Source organism: Anabas testudineus, chromosome 2, assembly GCF_900324465.2.
Source record: "Anabas testudineus chromosome 2, fAnaTes1.2, whole genome shotgun sequence".
In the NCBI taxonomy this organism is placed as follows: Eukaryota; Metazoa; Chordata; class Actinopteri; order Anabantiformes; family Anabantidae; genus Anabas; species Anabas testudineus.
In genome coordinates, this window is record NC_046611.1 from 11,664,518 (window position 1) to 11,680,166 (window position 15,649).

At 39.8% G+C, this 15,649-nt stretch overlaps 1 protein-coding gene across 1 annotated transcript in view; it reads left to right on the top strand.

Moving 5' to 3' along the window:
• The first annotated feature begins 5,857 nt into the window (after nt 1-5,857).
• The window catches only part of kcnh7 (potassium channel, voltage gated eag related subfamily H, member 7), a 90,172-nt gene continuing 80,380 nt past the window's right edge, over nt 5,858-15,649 (top strand). The window contains exons 1-2 of the mRNA XM_026364355.1: nt 5,858-5,898; nt 8,306-8,450. Coding sequence (XP_026220140.1) covers nt 8,429-8,450 — 22 coding nt within the window. The 5' untranslated portion in view covers nt 5,858-5,898; nt 8,306-8,428. The remainder of the gene's footprint in view (nt 5,899-8,305; nt 8,451-15,649) is intronic.

Genomic DNA, 15,649 nt, shown 5'->3' on the forward strand with positions numbered 1-15,649 from the left:
TCATATACTCACACAGGCACATACAGTGAAATACAAACACACCTCTCTAATAAAACCTTGGTCCAGCCACCTCACCACCATCCCTTAGCCCTTACCTCCCATGTCCTGCTAATGGCGGCCACCACAGAGGTGACTGTGTGCAAATAGGGCCATAGCGCCGATGGCCATCCATCACAAGGCCCCGGAGCAACATTACACCACTCTAATGGCCCACTCTGGCCTTCCTTATGATATTAATCCACCGCCTCACAGCACTGATTTCATTTGTAAAGTGGTGGGGGGAGACAAACTGTTATTTTGTTTTGTTTTTTTAACGGAGTGCTAACAGACATAGATGCAGACACCTCCGCTCTGCCACAAAACACGTAAACTCACACACATGCTGTATGCATGCCCTGCTGCTCACCTTAGTCTCCAGAATGCACAGGTACTCACATACATACACACACTGAACTGCAAGAAGAATATAGATCAGCAGATGCCCACACACTCGCACACTTTCTCCACGGTCTTTTTTTTCCTGCAGACCTACCATTATATGGAGTCTAATTATATAAAGTGACTGCAACATGCTGTATATACAGGATCTTACACTGTCTCAGCAAGGCAACAAAAGAGAGGATTGGTATGTGAGAGTTTTCTTTACAGGCTGAAAAACAGCAATTAAACTTCACAGTGTACCTTAAAGACTGTGGGATGCATCAGTCTGCATTTTTATTTTAAACATCTCCGAGATGTTAGAAGTTCAATCTCATGCAAACACTTCTTTGGTCGACACTGTAACATGATGTTGGTTTTCCATCCGTCCATCCATCCCATTATCTGTTCCGCTTCTCCCCGTTTAGGGTCGCAGGGGAGATGGGGCCTATCCCAGCTGTCACTGGGTGGGAGGCGGGGGAAACCCTGGACAGGTCGCCAGTCTAGTACAGGCTGTTGATTTTGGTTTTCTAAATTACAAACATCCATTATCATCTATAACTAAAATACAACTGTTAACACTTGTATTTTACAACGTGTCACACAGGTTTTCAACGCAGGTAAAGGAAATGGAACCATGATTAATTCAGTATCACAGAAATTTAGTGGTGAAAGACATGTCTGTAAAACTGTTGACGACAGCAACACAAATCATCGGTTTCTGAGGTGTTTTTATGTTTGTAAAAGTCTGGAAAACTAAGTTTTATTTGGTGGACTCCATGGGCTGAGCAGGAGCGCGTAGGTGGGCCAGCTCGGAGAACATCAAAGCTCGTGTAAGGCAGAACCTAGAAAACTTTTTTGGCTCCTGCTGAAGGCCAGCTCTTTTCAGTCACATGACTCAGAGAGAACTTTCAATCCAAGTGCTTTTTTCTGTTGTGCCCAATATTTTAGCATGCCAATTTAACAGTTTCTGTGTAGTATACAAGGTACTTGTAACAGATCACTTACTTGTAGGTAACTTCACACTGACTAATAGTGTTTCAATAATTATTAAAATTCCAGTGGCTTTATGCAGTTTAATTGTCATTAAACGTACTCAGATGAAGGGTTCAATACTGTCCAGGATCAACCCAAGTTACCAACAATCTCATACTCGCTGTCTCTCCAGCTGCTTCTCATGTGCTAAGCTATATGTGCTAGCTGCAGACTCTCGCGATACTTCCAATAACGTTACTCTGCTGCGCATGTGCGGTGTACTTATTGCTTATTAGCCTGTTAGCTTGTTAGCACATTAGACTGGTAGTTTGTTAGCGCATTAGCTTATCATCCTGTTAGCTTATTAGCAGTTTAGACTGGTAGTTTGTTAGCGCATTATATTATCATCCTGTTAGCTTATTAGCAGTTTAGACTGGTAGTTTGTTAGCGAATTATATTATCATCCTGTTAGCTTGTTAGCAGTTTAGACTGGTAGTTTGTCAGCGCATTAGCTTATCATCCTGTTAGCTTGTTAGCAGTTTAGACTGGTAGTTTGTCAGCGCATTAGCTTATCATCCTGTTAGCTTATTAGCAGTTTAGACTGGTAGTTTGTTAGCGAATTATATTATCATCCTGTTAGCTTGTTAGCAGTTTAGACTGGTAGTTTGTCAGCGCATTAGTTTATCATCCTGTTAGCTTGTTAGCAGTTTAGACTGGTAGTTTGTCAGCGCATTAGCTTATCATCCTGTTAGCTTATTAGCAGTTTAGACTGGTAGTTTGTTAGCGAATTAAATTATCATCCTGTTAGCTTATTAGCAGTTTAGACTGGTAGTTTGTTAGCGAATTATATTATCATCCTGTTAGCTTGTTAGCAGTTTAGACTGGTAGTTTGTCAGCGCATTAGTTTATCATCCTGTTAGCTTGTTAGCAGTTTAGACTGGTAGTTTGTTAGCGAATTATATTATCATCCTGTTAGCTTATTAGCAGTTTAGACTGGTAGTTTGTTAGCGCATTATATTATCATCCTGTTAGCTTGTTAGCAGTTTAGACTGGTAGTTTGTTAGCGCATTAGCTTATCAACCTGCTAGCACTTTAGACTGTTAGCATGTTAGCCTGTTAGCTGTGTATATTACACCTGCGTGATTCCTGCCACCTGCAGACTTTGGAGACTGTGGTTTTGTTAAGGTACATAACCTTTGGGGCCTGTTAATGGTAATAATGAATTGTTAACTGTCAGTATAACATACATACAGGTCGTTATTTGTATTGACTGAAATACACAAGGGATTAATGCAATTGTCAGTAAGTTAGTAAGAATCAGAAATTTAATAGATTATTAACTTTTTGTAACTGGCAGATATTCAGCAATATTTAGGAATTATGATGGATATTAATTATTACATATTAATTTCTATTCAGGTTATCATGTTTACACCTATGTCATATATATATGTATATAGCATGTTTTTTAGCATTCATTTTAGCATTAGCTTCGGCTAGGTATCTAAAGCTAATATCACATTAAGCTGGTATTGAAATTAATGATCATTCACTTAAGTGACACCCTCATTGTACAAGTTTTTTTTGTTCTAAAAATGTATGACCCATTTTTACAAAATAATCATAGATTATGAGTTATGAGGTTAAATTGCCACAAATCTGTGGATTAGTTAAATATCAACTAAATAACCTGGATCCAAGAGAGGCTTTAGATCTTTTTGTTTCGGGTTGAAAAATATGAAAATGTTAAGTGTTAAGTTCTGTCCTCCAAGGTTCATGTTAAGTGTTTCTACATTAAAGTGAACACGGCCGGACAATAGAATTTCCTGCACCGAGAGATGTGTTTAAATATGGCTGCTGGCTGTAGATAGAAAATCAGAGCTTAGTCTTTTAGCACTTCACACATCAGTGCATATTGAAACGAGTTACTAAGCTTGCAGGCAGTGGTGGGGCGGGGGGGCTGGTGACCTGGGGAGCAGATGGTAGGCTGAGAGGATGGTCTGCTGGCTGGACGTCAGAGCCTGAGACATTCTTTGTTGCTTTTTTATTTTTTAAACAGACCACCACTGGCAGAGGCAAGGCGTACACAGATACAGACACTGACTTTACATAACCACACACACACACACACACACAACAATCACACAGATGTAGACCATATGAATGTCAAAAGCTAAAAGTGTCAACCTAAAAGGACACAGAGAAGCAAGCCTTCGCGTTTTCCTCAAATACCATCGTACATTTTGCAAAGGGAACATTTTATGATTCAACCCTGACACACATGAACCCAGATATTGTCTCTCCTTGTGTGCGTCTCCCTCATGCAAACACACATTCACGTTAACCCCTCCTGCAACCTGAATGCTTTTAAAACCACAACGACAACCCCACCGAATGCAGTGCAGTTCTATTATCAAACATTAAATACACACGCCACACCATAGTACTCGGTATCCACTCCTGCTCTTACCCATGCCATGTTAAATTATAAAAAAGTCAGTCTGTCCTATGTTAAAATTTCATCTCTTGCTGCGGATGAACAGAGCAGTTGCAGACAAGCGGAGGAGTGGAAATGAGGAGAGCAGAGGAGCGGTGATGTCTGGTGTTGAACGTGTTGAGCCAGAGGTCAGCCCAACTCCGGCGAAGCCCAGAAACAATAACACGCAAACACACACACATACACACAGATGTGCGCACACACACAGATATATACAGACACATATTCACATTGTGTGTGTGTGTGTGTGTGTGTGTGTGTAAATTGTTCTATTCGCTTACTGAAAAACACAGGAATTTAAATAACCCCCCGGTCATGAAAACAAACTTTGTGAATACTGAGAGATTTTGATGCCTTTATTAAGGATTGACTACGCTTTGAGTTCATCTGAATCGTCTTGATGTCCATGAAACTTCTAATATGTTGTGAATACTAATGGCTCATTGGGCAGTGTGTGATAAGTGCTGAAACGTCTTTGAATGCTGCGCTGTCCTTGGCTGACTGGTGGGTGCCGTTTCATTATGGATATTCACTGTAGTTAGAAAAATTAGCAAAACCTGGCAGGTATCAACAGCCTCAAAAGCTGTGTCTTTAAGCACTTCTCTGTGTTCTTTGCAGCCCTTGAACTTGAAAAAACGCAGCGGATTGAAGACAAATAAGAGACTGAAGTGATATTGGTGAGCAAAGAAAATTAATATAAAAGTTAAACACTTAAAATACAAATGTCTGCTGCCAGAGGTAAAATAGCTGTCATGGATGGCCTTCTAGCCTAATGGCAGACTGACCTCGTCAAGGGAGAGACAAAGACAAACACAGGTGGAGACGCACAGGATTTCTATAGATATACTCTAATGAAAAGATGAAGGAAATAAAGATGGAGCAAGGGAAGGAGCTGGCACTTTACTGTAACATGCTACATGAAAGACTACAACCATACCAAAGACAGCAGTGACAAACAGGGGGTCGAATAAAAACAGTGAAGGAAATTAAAAGTTAGACTGTACTATTGAAATCAGAGAAACCCTCAGCGGAGAGGCCATGAGGGCAAGCCAAATATTCCTTGACTTAACGTCTAATCCTGAATCTGAATATTAGCCGGCGAGGTTTTAAATGTAAATATGCCATTATGCTGTCATTACAGTGCTCACATCCACAGGCCCACAGGTCAGCCCAGCCACTGTTAATTTTGCAGGCAAAAGCTTTTTTTTTTTTCTCCCCACGCTCTTGAAATGTTAATAACTTTCTATTAGTTAATGTAGCGTGACTAAAATTCCGATTAGATATAATTCATTTTAATATCTGTGACTGGCCGGCCTGATCATTTTCCGCCGCGTTCTCCTGCACGCATTACACGAGTCTAAATTGGACTCATTTACATTGGCTGGTTAAATCAAGGCCTTCTCTTGCAATTTAGCTGTCATCAAATCAATTTTGTAATTTTCTTTGCTCTTTGAGGTACGACTGTTTCCGAATTGAATAATACCAGCCATCACATTTAATTAGCCATCATAGCATGTGTCAGAACAGGAGGGGACGTGGCAACATCTCAAATGCAACGAGACAGCGTCTGCAGCCACAACTTAGACACATTAGATACAATATTGCGTTGGACAAGCGTTATTCTCCCTTCATTTAGGTTTAACCAGCAAATCTCTGTCTTATTGTGTGTCATTTATTGCTTCTTCTTAGTTGGGATTAGCGTTTCTAAAAGCAAAGTTTTGGAATCTTGCACAGTTGACCTTTGACTTTCATTGGTTTCCTCTGATTTATTCTCAAAGTTGTAACTTGCTTCATCTCATCTTCTCAGGTTCCACGATAGAACAACACACTTCACAGTGGGTGTCCATGGGGTTTTGGTAGGACCACTGTGGGTTAGCCTGGTGCTGGAGTGGAGCTCCCATGTGGCTTTGCTCAATGGTGACTGAACCATAAGAACAGAGGGACAGAGGGCTGCACACCACGGGGACTCTGGGATAGCTCAACCTTCTCTGGGAGGACCGCTGCTTTGGGTAAGTGGTGGTGTCGCTCCAGATCATAGGACAGCGAGGCTCTTGAGGGGAGGCGGGGCAGGGTGGGGTAGCAGGAGTTTGAGGGGGAGGCAGGGGGGAAATGAGGGTCAGCCGAGGTAGTGAGGACTGGGGAATACAGGGGCAGATCACCGTGGGAATACCAGTGACTGGGTTGTTTTTTTCCTCTGAGTGGAGCCAGTGTGGATTCAGGCTGGATGATAACAGAGCAGTCACATATTGATATTCTGGAGTTTTGTGTTTGAACATTATGCACGTGAGAGCATTTGAACTCAGTGATAATTGAATGTTGCACTGACCTGTTCAGCCTCCAATGTAGGATTTAGTTTTTAAATGTCATATCAAACATTTCCTTTATTGCACCAACATCAAGGTTTGTAAAGGCATCAAAGACAGACAGAATAATAGAAACAGCTGCAAATATTTGAATGGCAACACCTTATAAAGATTAATAATAATAATAATGACATACTTTATTGATCCCCTTGGGGAAATTATTGTTTGGACAGCTGCAGTAGATGATGGTGCTACTGTGGGGTATCGGTGTCTTGTCCAAGGACACCTTGACATATAGCCAGGAGGAACCCTGGGGTTTATAGAGGACTGCTCTACCAACAGAGTGTGCTGCCCCTTAGGGTCATACAGTTGTTTACGTTCAGACCAGCTTCACTCATCAGCCATCCTGGTTGAGTTGCATTATGAGGAATGTTGGAGCTTGACTTATACTGGGACCTGAAAGGCCTCTCTGACTTCATTGTTGGTGCTGAGCACTTGTCTTGGCTGCATTACCTAGATAATTGCAGCTAATTAACTACCTCAACAAAAGTTGTCAAACTTAAATTGCATAAATTACCTTGCAGTTTTTATTTTTAAGCTGGACACAGTTGTTTGCTTTCCTTACTAACAACTAAGCTCCTTTCTGAATAAAGTACTCCTGTGATTAAAGAAAATATAAAAATAAAGTCTCAGCTTAAATTTGAGTTGGCTTATATGAGTATAGAAAGAACGGTTTGAGCAATATATTGCTATATCCTGATATTTCCCTTTTTAAAACATAGTTTTACAAGTTCAAAGGTCATTGAAAACTAAATATTTGAGTGTTGCTGTTGTTTCATCTTTAGTTAATGCACAAAAGAGCTCCGAGTTGACTTAGCGTTGCCGCTGAAATTGAGTGTTTTGTCATGTTCTGAGATGTGAGTGAGGAAGATGAGGCTTAAAAAGAAGAAGCAAAAATCCATCAGAGATATATCAGATAAAGTTGATTTGCCAAAATCAGCAGTTGGCTACAATACTCTGTAGGATGTAGACCAGAATGTTTCCTGGTCAAAGATCAAAAGAAACTTATAAATATAATGGCAAGAAGTGAATGAAAAAAGCAGCAGATAATGACCCTGATCGCCACTTAATCTGTCTGACATGGTTCTGTTATAGCTTGAATACAGTATGGCTGCTAACGGACTTTTATTGTAGCACTTGTGATACACTTGTGAAAATATGAAGAGACAAAATTAAGCCATATTAAGATTGCTTAGGCTCACGATCACAGGTCTTTCTTACTAGCTCTGGATGGAACTGGAATCTTGTAGAGCAGGTCACTGTGACAGCATTTAAAGCCGTTATAACTTTTGAAAAGAAAGAAGAAACTTGCAAATAAACCTAAAATATGTGAAGAGAAATTGATTTTTGTTGTTGCAGCTGTACAGTAACATTTATTATTCTATTACAGATATTACTGACACTTTTTGCCTTCTGTAAATATATATTCACTAAGATAAATATTAACAGGGGCCTTTGAGGTCATTTGGAACTTCCCAGTGACATTATAGATATATGCCGAAGTACTGCAACAGATTTACATGCTTTTGCAATTATGACTTCAAAGCTCAGGTCTTTTCAACCATCTCTCTAAGCTTTCTGAATAGTACGCACCTTGGCTCAATAAAGCACTTGAGGGATTTGCTATCTAAATCTCCCTTCACTGAGATACATATCAAAGCCACAAATGTCAAAGGAGATAGCAACATTGCAGCAGTGGTAATCCACTGGCTGTTGTAGTCTTATGCAAGTGTGTCTGTGGGTTTGAGCTCTGACAGCATTTTCATGTCTGTTTCACTGTTGAATCAAGTGAGACAATGAGGGAACACAGGTAATGGCACATGTGACTGTCTTACCAAATGCATCCAATTCAGAGTGTACGGTATGTCACAGCATAGCATGTACAATAAAGACTAAATGAAGCACATCCCCCATTTGACGACTCTTTCCAACTCATGAAACGATGTACAAACCGCTCTTTTAACCAGGAACACAGGCAGCTGGTAGAACTAAACTCTCAGTCCCTTCATCTTTTTTTGTGATCTCCTTTCCCCCTTCTCTCTCTTCCCGTCAGCGTTGCATAGAGAGAGGCTGATGTTTTAATCATGGCCGCGGGGCTCATTGTGATGTGCAGCCACCTCTGGGGTCTCTAATTGTCTCAGGCCAGGCTGGCTCTGCTGATCACCCTGCGTCTGGAATGGCTAATGACTCACCGCAAGGTAGAGAGACAGAGATGCTTCACATATAGAGCTTTGTCTGTTGATAAGTGTTGGTCCGGTGTGTGTGTGTGCGCGTGTGCTGAGTGGCAGAAGCGTGTGTGTGTGCGTGCGTGTGTGTGTGAGGAAGCGCAATCATTCACTGTGAGCCTATGCATGTAAGCACATAATGGAACATAGAATTAACTGCACACAGAGCTTGATTACCGACACTCTGAAAATCAAGGCCAACTCATCAGCAGCCCTTTTCACCACGAAAACTCCCTGCTGCCCACTGTCCCTGAAACACTAACTTCAGATTGTTTCATGGTTTTATGGTCAGTAAATAAAAACCCACAACCACATACTTTGGAAAACAAACAGTTTTCCTCTATTCCGTACCCCACTTACCAAAGTTTATTGGATTTGACAAATCGTGCAGGTGGGGTCGAGGCATCTGTCATCAGTCGACACTTTCTGGTGATTTCTGGTCTGTCGCCTCAACACAAAGTTTTAATTGAAATATTACTTAATACTGTCACAGCACAAAATGGATGTATGCGATAATTTTAGATTAATTAATCACAGAGCCTGTAATTAATTAGATGTTTTTTTTATAATCACTTGGTTGTGTGGTTTTGAACACCATAACTCTCAATGCAGTGATTTCTTTTTTGTTGCAGCATGTTGACACTGTCAATAACATTTACTCTAAATCAGATAATGATGAAAGATGTGAATACGTTTCTTTTACCTTAACTAAACTAGAATGACATATGGTTGTGTGACTCCACCAACCAGTTGTAATTTACATACATAACATCACATTACATAACTATTTTGCTACAAACCTTTACCTGCCAGTGTGGGCAAATATTTACCCTCATTCAGCACCTAGAGAGTGTTAACAAGCGCACACTTGTCTGTCTGTAATGAAATTCCCTCCAAATGTTCCTGATCTTTGCATAGATGAGTATGGGACAAGTGACCTTTGACCTTTGAACACCATAAGTCACAAATCACTTCATCCGTGAGTCCAAGCAGACAGTTATGACAAATTTGAAGAAATCCTATTTGAGGACCTGACAGGTCGCTTTCACAAGAATGAGAGACGTCAATGACTTTTCATCTGTTCCTCACAAATGTTCAGCAAAGCAGGTAAACTTCTAATGATTGTATTACAGTCAACATAAATCTAACACATCTGCTGGTCAACAGATACTATATGTGAAGCCAACAAGAAAGCATACATATAAACTAAGTGACTAAGTTTAGCTGTAAATTGATGCCAACATTGAATATTTATTACAAAATATGCACCACAGTACAAATTAGATTTGATACCTCTCATTGTACAAGAAAAAAACTATTAATGTAAACCCCCCAATCAGAAGGACTGTGCATTACTGAATTCAAAAAGAGATTGTGATATAACTGTAGTTCCAGGCATGAGTTTATGAATTTTCAATTCATACAAGCAACACAAATTATTTTAACAGATAATCCCCATTCACTGCTAACTGTATGGCATTTTATATCTAAGTGTTTTCAGTTGGCTTACTTCTCTTTCTATCAACTATGTGTGAGCCAGCGAGTAGCTAAGACCAGGAACCTAGGCAAGAAAATGGTGTATTTAAAGCTTTATCTATTTCAATAGCACTAGTGTCATTTAAAAAAAGCTGCAAAGTTGTACTGCAGAACATGAGGCAGCTATTTGGTATAAGAAGGAAGACTGTGTTATAGGCTGTTATTACCTGAAAGCTAATCACAGCTCAGTAGCGACATTATGTTCTGCATCTAGACGAGGACATATGTAACTAAACTTAAGCAGAGAGGAGCCTGCTGTTAAACACAGTAGACACTCTCTCCTCTCTTCCTCTCTCATTCATTGGTATAATATTGTTGTATTAAGTGGAGTTGTACTATATTTCATGTCCATCACGTGCACATTTCACTTGTGTTATTTCAGTAACCCTTTTAAGTGCTTTCTTTTTTCATATTAGTATAGAATATATGTGTCACAATTATATATATTATTTTTCAAATCATTTTCTAAAAGAGGGTGTTCATTGGATGAGAAATTTTTGCAGCCAAACTTAAAAGGGAATTCATTTGAGCCAGAGGTTAAATAGTCAGGACATGGTGTAGCCATCATAATCCATTAAGGAAATGTTGCTTTATGAATGATACATGTCCTGCTTCGTGAGATCCAGACTTTAATCTTCTTCTAAGCTGCGAGCGGCACCCGGGGTCTGCATGGCTGGCCTGTGGATGATGCGGTCTTAGGGTAAAGAGCCTGTTGCTTATGTTGCTGATTGTACACTGGTGGATAAGGCTTTCAGGTGCTGCGGACACACAACTTTAAGCCCTTGGCAGCCAACGCTCACAGAATACAGATCTCCCTCCCGTCAAGCTTCCTTTCAAACGTACACACAATCACACACTTTCCTGATCGCGTCTCCATTCATCAGCCTGTCTAGCAGTAATTCTTCACCAACACTTCTCTTGCAGCTCTTTTTGTTAGTCCGAGTCACAGTTCAGGCAGTACTTGTGACACATATAGCTAACATAGAGCTAGGCCACACATCTGAATTCAACAATGAATTACTCCATACAATGTTCTGAGTGTCCTTCAAACTGACGTGCAGCGAGGACGCGAATTTGGAGGAAAAACTTCTGTGAAGATTTTCCTAAAGACTACATTTAATGCCTTTAACCTTTTTACGATCTTCCTTTATGGACGTGTGTACATACTGTTTTGCTGTCAGAAAAACATAATCCATAGCACTGCTGAAGTGTTGGAACCTGAACATTAATAAGAAGCAGCAACTCAAGTGTTGCGTACACTTAATAACAAAGCATGTCTCTGGCTCCTCTTTCCTCCATCCTCTGGCCTTATTAGCATACAATCTGAATGCTGAGAGCGCCAACAATGGTGAGGTCAGTGCCGCTGGATGGGGTCAATTCTGAGGACGGCTCGGCAACACGCTCTGTATGTGTCTTTGCATACTGTAGGAAATCTATTGCGGTTGAAAGTTAAGTGGCGGTGAATGCCAATAGTAGACCTTCCAGACTGCCTTCTTGAAAATACAAAGCATGGCCCCGCCAGTGGCGTTCTGCTCCATTTTACCTTTTGAAGAGGCAATCCAAGAGTTTAACCCCCAGAATATTATCTCTCTCCCTTCCACGAGCAGAATGGCCAGCACTCATCACTCAAAAAAAAAAAAAAAAAAAAAAAATACAATTTTGTTCTGTCGGTCTGGTCCAGCCTGCGATAATCCGAATCCACTTTTAGAGTACTGATAAGACAACCTATTAAATGTAATTATAAAATGGGTGGTACAAATTGTTAGTGCTGTAGCTATCTTCAAAATGTCTTAATGTCTTCAAATAGCCCTGGTGATTTAAATCATTTTAGCATTTCCTTGCAATTAGCTTTCACATAATAATACTGAAGCTAATTTCTGCACCACGTTTGACATTATAAATGTAATTGGCTCCCATTCACACCCCCACTGTGACACATCTATCAAGCCTCATGGGCAACATTTATGTGTGTGTGTGTGTGTGTGTGTGTGTGTGTGTGTGTGTGTGTGTGTGTGGTGGCAAATACCAAATACATGCGCTCACTCTTGCATCTCTACCATAAACAGTCACCAGTTGTTTTTGTGTTTTTTTACCCAAATCTATCAACTTCCATCATTAAAATGACTTGCCATTGATTGCACTCGCTTTTTCAATTTAACACTCTCAATAAAAAATAAGAATCTACAATGCATTCTAATTACACTTCTTAGGTGACCTATGTAACGACTGTTTCCCAATGAAAGCTCATTAACTGGCCTGTCACAGTTCAGTTGGAGGCTATTGTGCCACTGTCCTTTTCATAGGCGTGCCGGCATGACCAGCATCACTGAATGCTCATATATAAGAGCTCCAATAACAGTTAAAATGCTATTAAAGTGGATGAGGCACAGCTATGCTGCTGCTCTCTCTAATTTGAGACACTGACTGGAGGGCTGTGTGGAATACTCTCTGGGGAAAACTATTCCCCACTGACTCCAGCATATGTTGTGACTGCATGCACTCACACATACACACCAGTGCATACAGTAGGTGCATACACACACACACACACACATAAGCAAGGCATTCTAATTGCTACTGGAGTGTAGCTGATTATGTTGCAGTCGTAACAATTTCTCAGTTAAACAAACACCCCCATGCACGTGTGTACATACACATACAGTATGCACGAGTCCAGTGGTTGAAAACGTGCTCTTTAAAGTCTAAACAGCTGATTAATGTATTATAGTAATAAAAAGTGAAGTGCTGAATAGACTAGAGGTTATTCATATAGAGTAGCTTTTGTTTTGTCCTTCTTGATAGCTATTGATGGTTCAGGGACAGCACAAATTACTGGCTTCTCACAAGTAAATCAGTGATTTTGGTCCACTAGAATACATCTTTCAGAGATGTTATATCTTCCAGAGTTTATTATGCTAAATAAATGAATAGTCAAATAATACAGGGAAATTTGAATACAAGGCAAGGCAAGCCTTTGATACAAAGCAGAGCTTTCTAAAAAGCAGTGGCTAGATGGATTATTTGGTAATTTCAGACCACTTTGTTTATAGAGGCTAGCCTTGCAAGGGATAACAAAGCAGTGCTTTTGGCATATGAAAATTATTTTGTTTAAGGGCAATCTGTGACCAAGTTTTCAAATGATGTGAATAAGAGAATAGAAGGTTATTTCTCTTGGATAGGTGCCACTTTTGAAGTAGCACTCCTTGCTTACCGAAGCTCAATTCTAAAAGACCGTCTTTTATTTGGAATTTGAATGGAGCTCAAATGAGTGGATGTCGACCAATCGATTTTAACCAAAGCTCAATAATAACTTGCTCAATACAGAATGACAAGGAAAGGAGACTATATAAAAAGTGTGTTTGAATGAATGGAGAGACAATTAGTGATAATAAACATTAAAACCTGACCTCATCTTTCTCTGAAGAAAAACACACAGAACAAACTCATTATTTTTAATGTGTATATGCTTGGTCTCATTTCAGAATCAGCTTTTAATAACACAGATTTAATGGACTGGTATTTAGAAAAAGGCTACTCCATACATACTTAATACCATTACTGACCAAATTAACCTTGAGCAGATTTTAATTACATTTAGTTTCATTTGGTTGGTCAAGCAATTCATACAGCTCGGGATATTACAAATAACCGGGAGACGGTGTTTTTAAGGAAGTTTGCCTTCCACTGCAAACTGAGATCATATGAATGTCTATCTAAAAGATGTGGCGTTATTCAAATTTTATTTTCTTATCAATTCATCAACACCTCTCTTTTTAAAGTTTAGTCCATGAATATAAAAAACAAATGACCCCAATATTATTACCCCTTCTCCCCAATAATTAATTTATTATCCAAACTGCTTATCCTTTAAGGGTTGTGAGGGTTCTGGGGCCAATCCCAGCTGTCACTGGGCAAAAGACGGGACACACTATGGATAGGTCTCTTGTCTGTCACAGGGGCTGACATATAGAGACAACTATCCACACACACAGAACATGAGTCTGGACACTAATGCAACTTGGCTGGTTGGCGCAGGCAAACTGTCAAACTACAAGTCGAATACTTTTACTGTTAGCTTTCTTTTACTATAATTTCACTAGTAATGAACAGGGGGACACTGGGTTCCCTTGTTTCTCCTCAAAATCACAGCACCATTTGACCGTTTTACCATAATGAACAGCCCCTTCTTTGGGGCATGTATCAGTTTTAGATAGAGTTGAGCAATGGATGAGCTCCCTCCTGTTTGCAAGCCTCCTGGTTTGGGGTAGCAAAATCACAATAGACAATAATAATGTTAGTAATACAATAATAGCTATATTGGAAACAGGCAGTAGTAGTAGTAAAGATGCTCATACTAATGATTAAAAAGCCAACAACAACACTGCTGACCAAACAGCCCTGACCCTGCTGATGTGCTATTATTATATGGATTATTGGTGGTGGTAGTAGGAGTATGTATAGTGTGGAAATTAAAATTACCCTTACAATGTATTTATTTACTGTATTTCTGTTTTTCACCTACCTACTTACTCATAGCTCACCACCTTTTTTTCCCTCCGTTCCCTCCACCCCATATATACTATATCTCCCAACAGAGCAATGTGGAATGCACCACACAAAGTTGATTGATTTGGTTCAGTATTATTTTGAAAGTCTACAGAAGTCGTAGGATTATTAGATTTTTCTGCCACAGATGGTAGTGTGCATGCTCTGAGCAGACTTGTATAGAACATCCACAGCATTTTGGTGTCATGAATCTTAAATAATGACTTTGTTTTTGGACTAAGCACCACTAAACAATTACAGCGTGATTTAATTGGTCACCATGTTGTTATCTGATACATCTTATACATTAGGGCCAGGTCAGTTTTGTTACAGTAGAAGTCTACACCAAGGGGAAAACCTATTCTTTTACCTTTTAGTGTTTTGACCAATTGCATTTTGAATGATCAAAAATCAAAAATTGATGATTAAAATATTTCCTCCTGATGACATCATCTGAACTAACAAACTGTTTTAGATGACATCATCTAAAAGTGCTGATCAGGTACTTCACTTACATGTTCTGTAGCAAACACTTGGGCCTCATTGTCGAAAAAAAGTCTCAATGGAAGGACTAATGCACAGTTAATCTTTAAGTAGCCTTGAAATAGAATCCTTTAAATGTACATAAACAGTAGATAATCACTTATGTAAACATCATTATTCTGTGGCAAAGATTATCAGACAAAACAGGAACATGCAGAATCAGTGGTTTGATACAGACATCAATTTCTGCCTGACACTATCCCCTGTTTTGATTAAAATTCACACCATGACAAGCTCTCAACTGCCACTCACCCAGTCATCTGTCAGTGTGTTTCGGTACTATACAGTATTATTCAAAAGCATACTTGAATTCTAATGAGAATCCCATTGACAAGTTATCGCTAGACCCACTGATGAACATTGATTGAAAACGGGGTCCGGTTTGGAGTGGAGCCCCTTAGGTCTAAACCTGAGCTTGAACAACAGCAGGTGGAGACGCAGGTTGTCTGAGGGCAAAGAGAACAGCCATCTGTATGAAGAGTGCATCAAAAATCCTCATTGTATGAGAACTAGGGTTTGATGGGATTAATGGTCTGTCCACCTCGGGA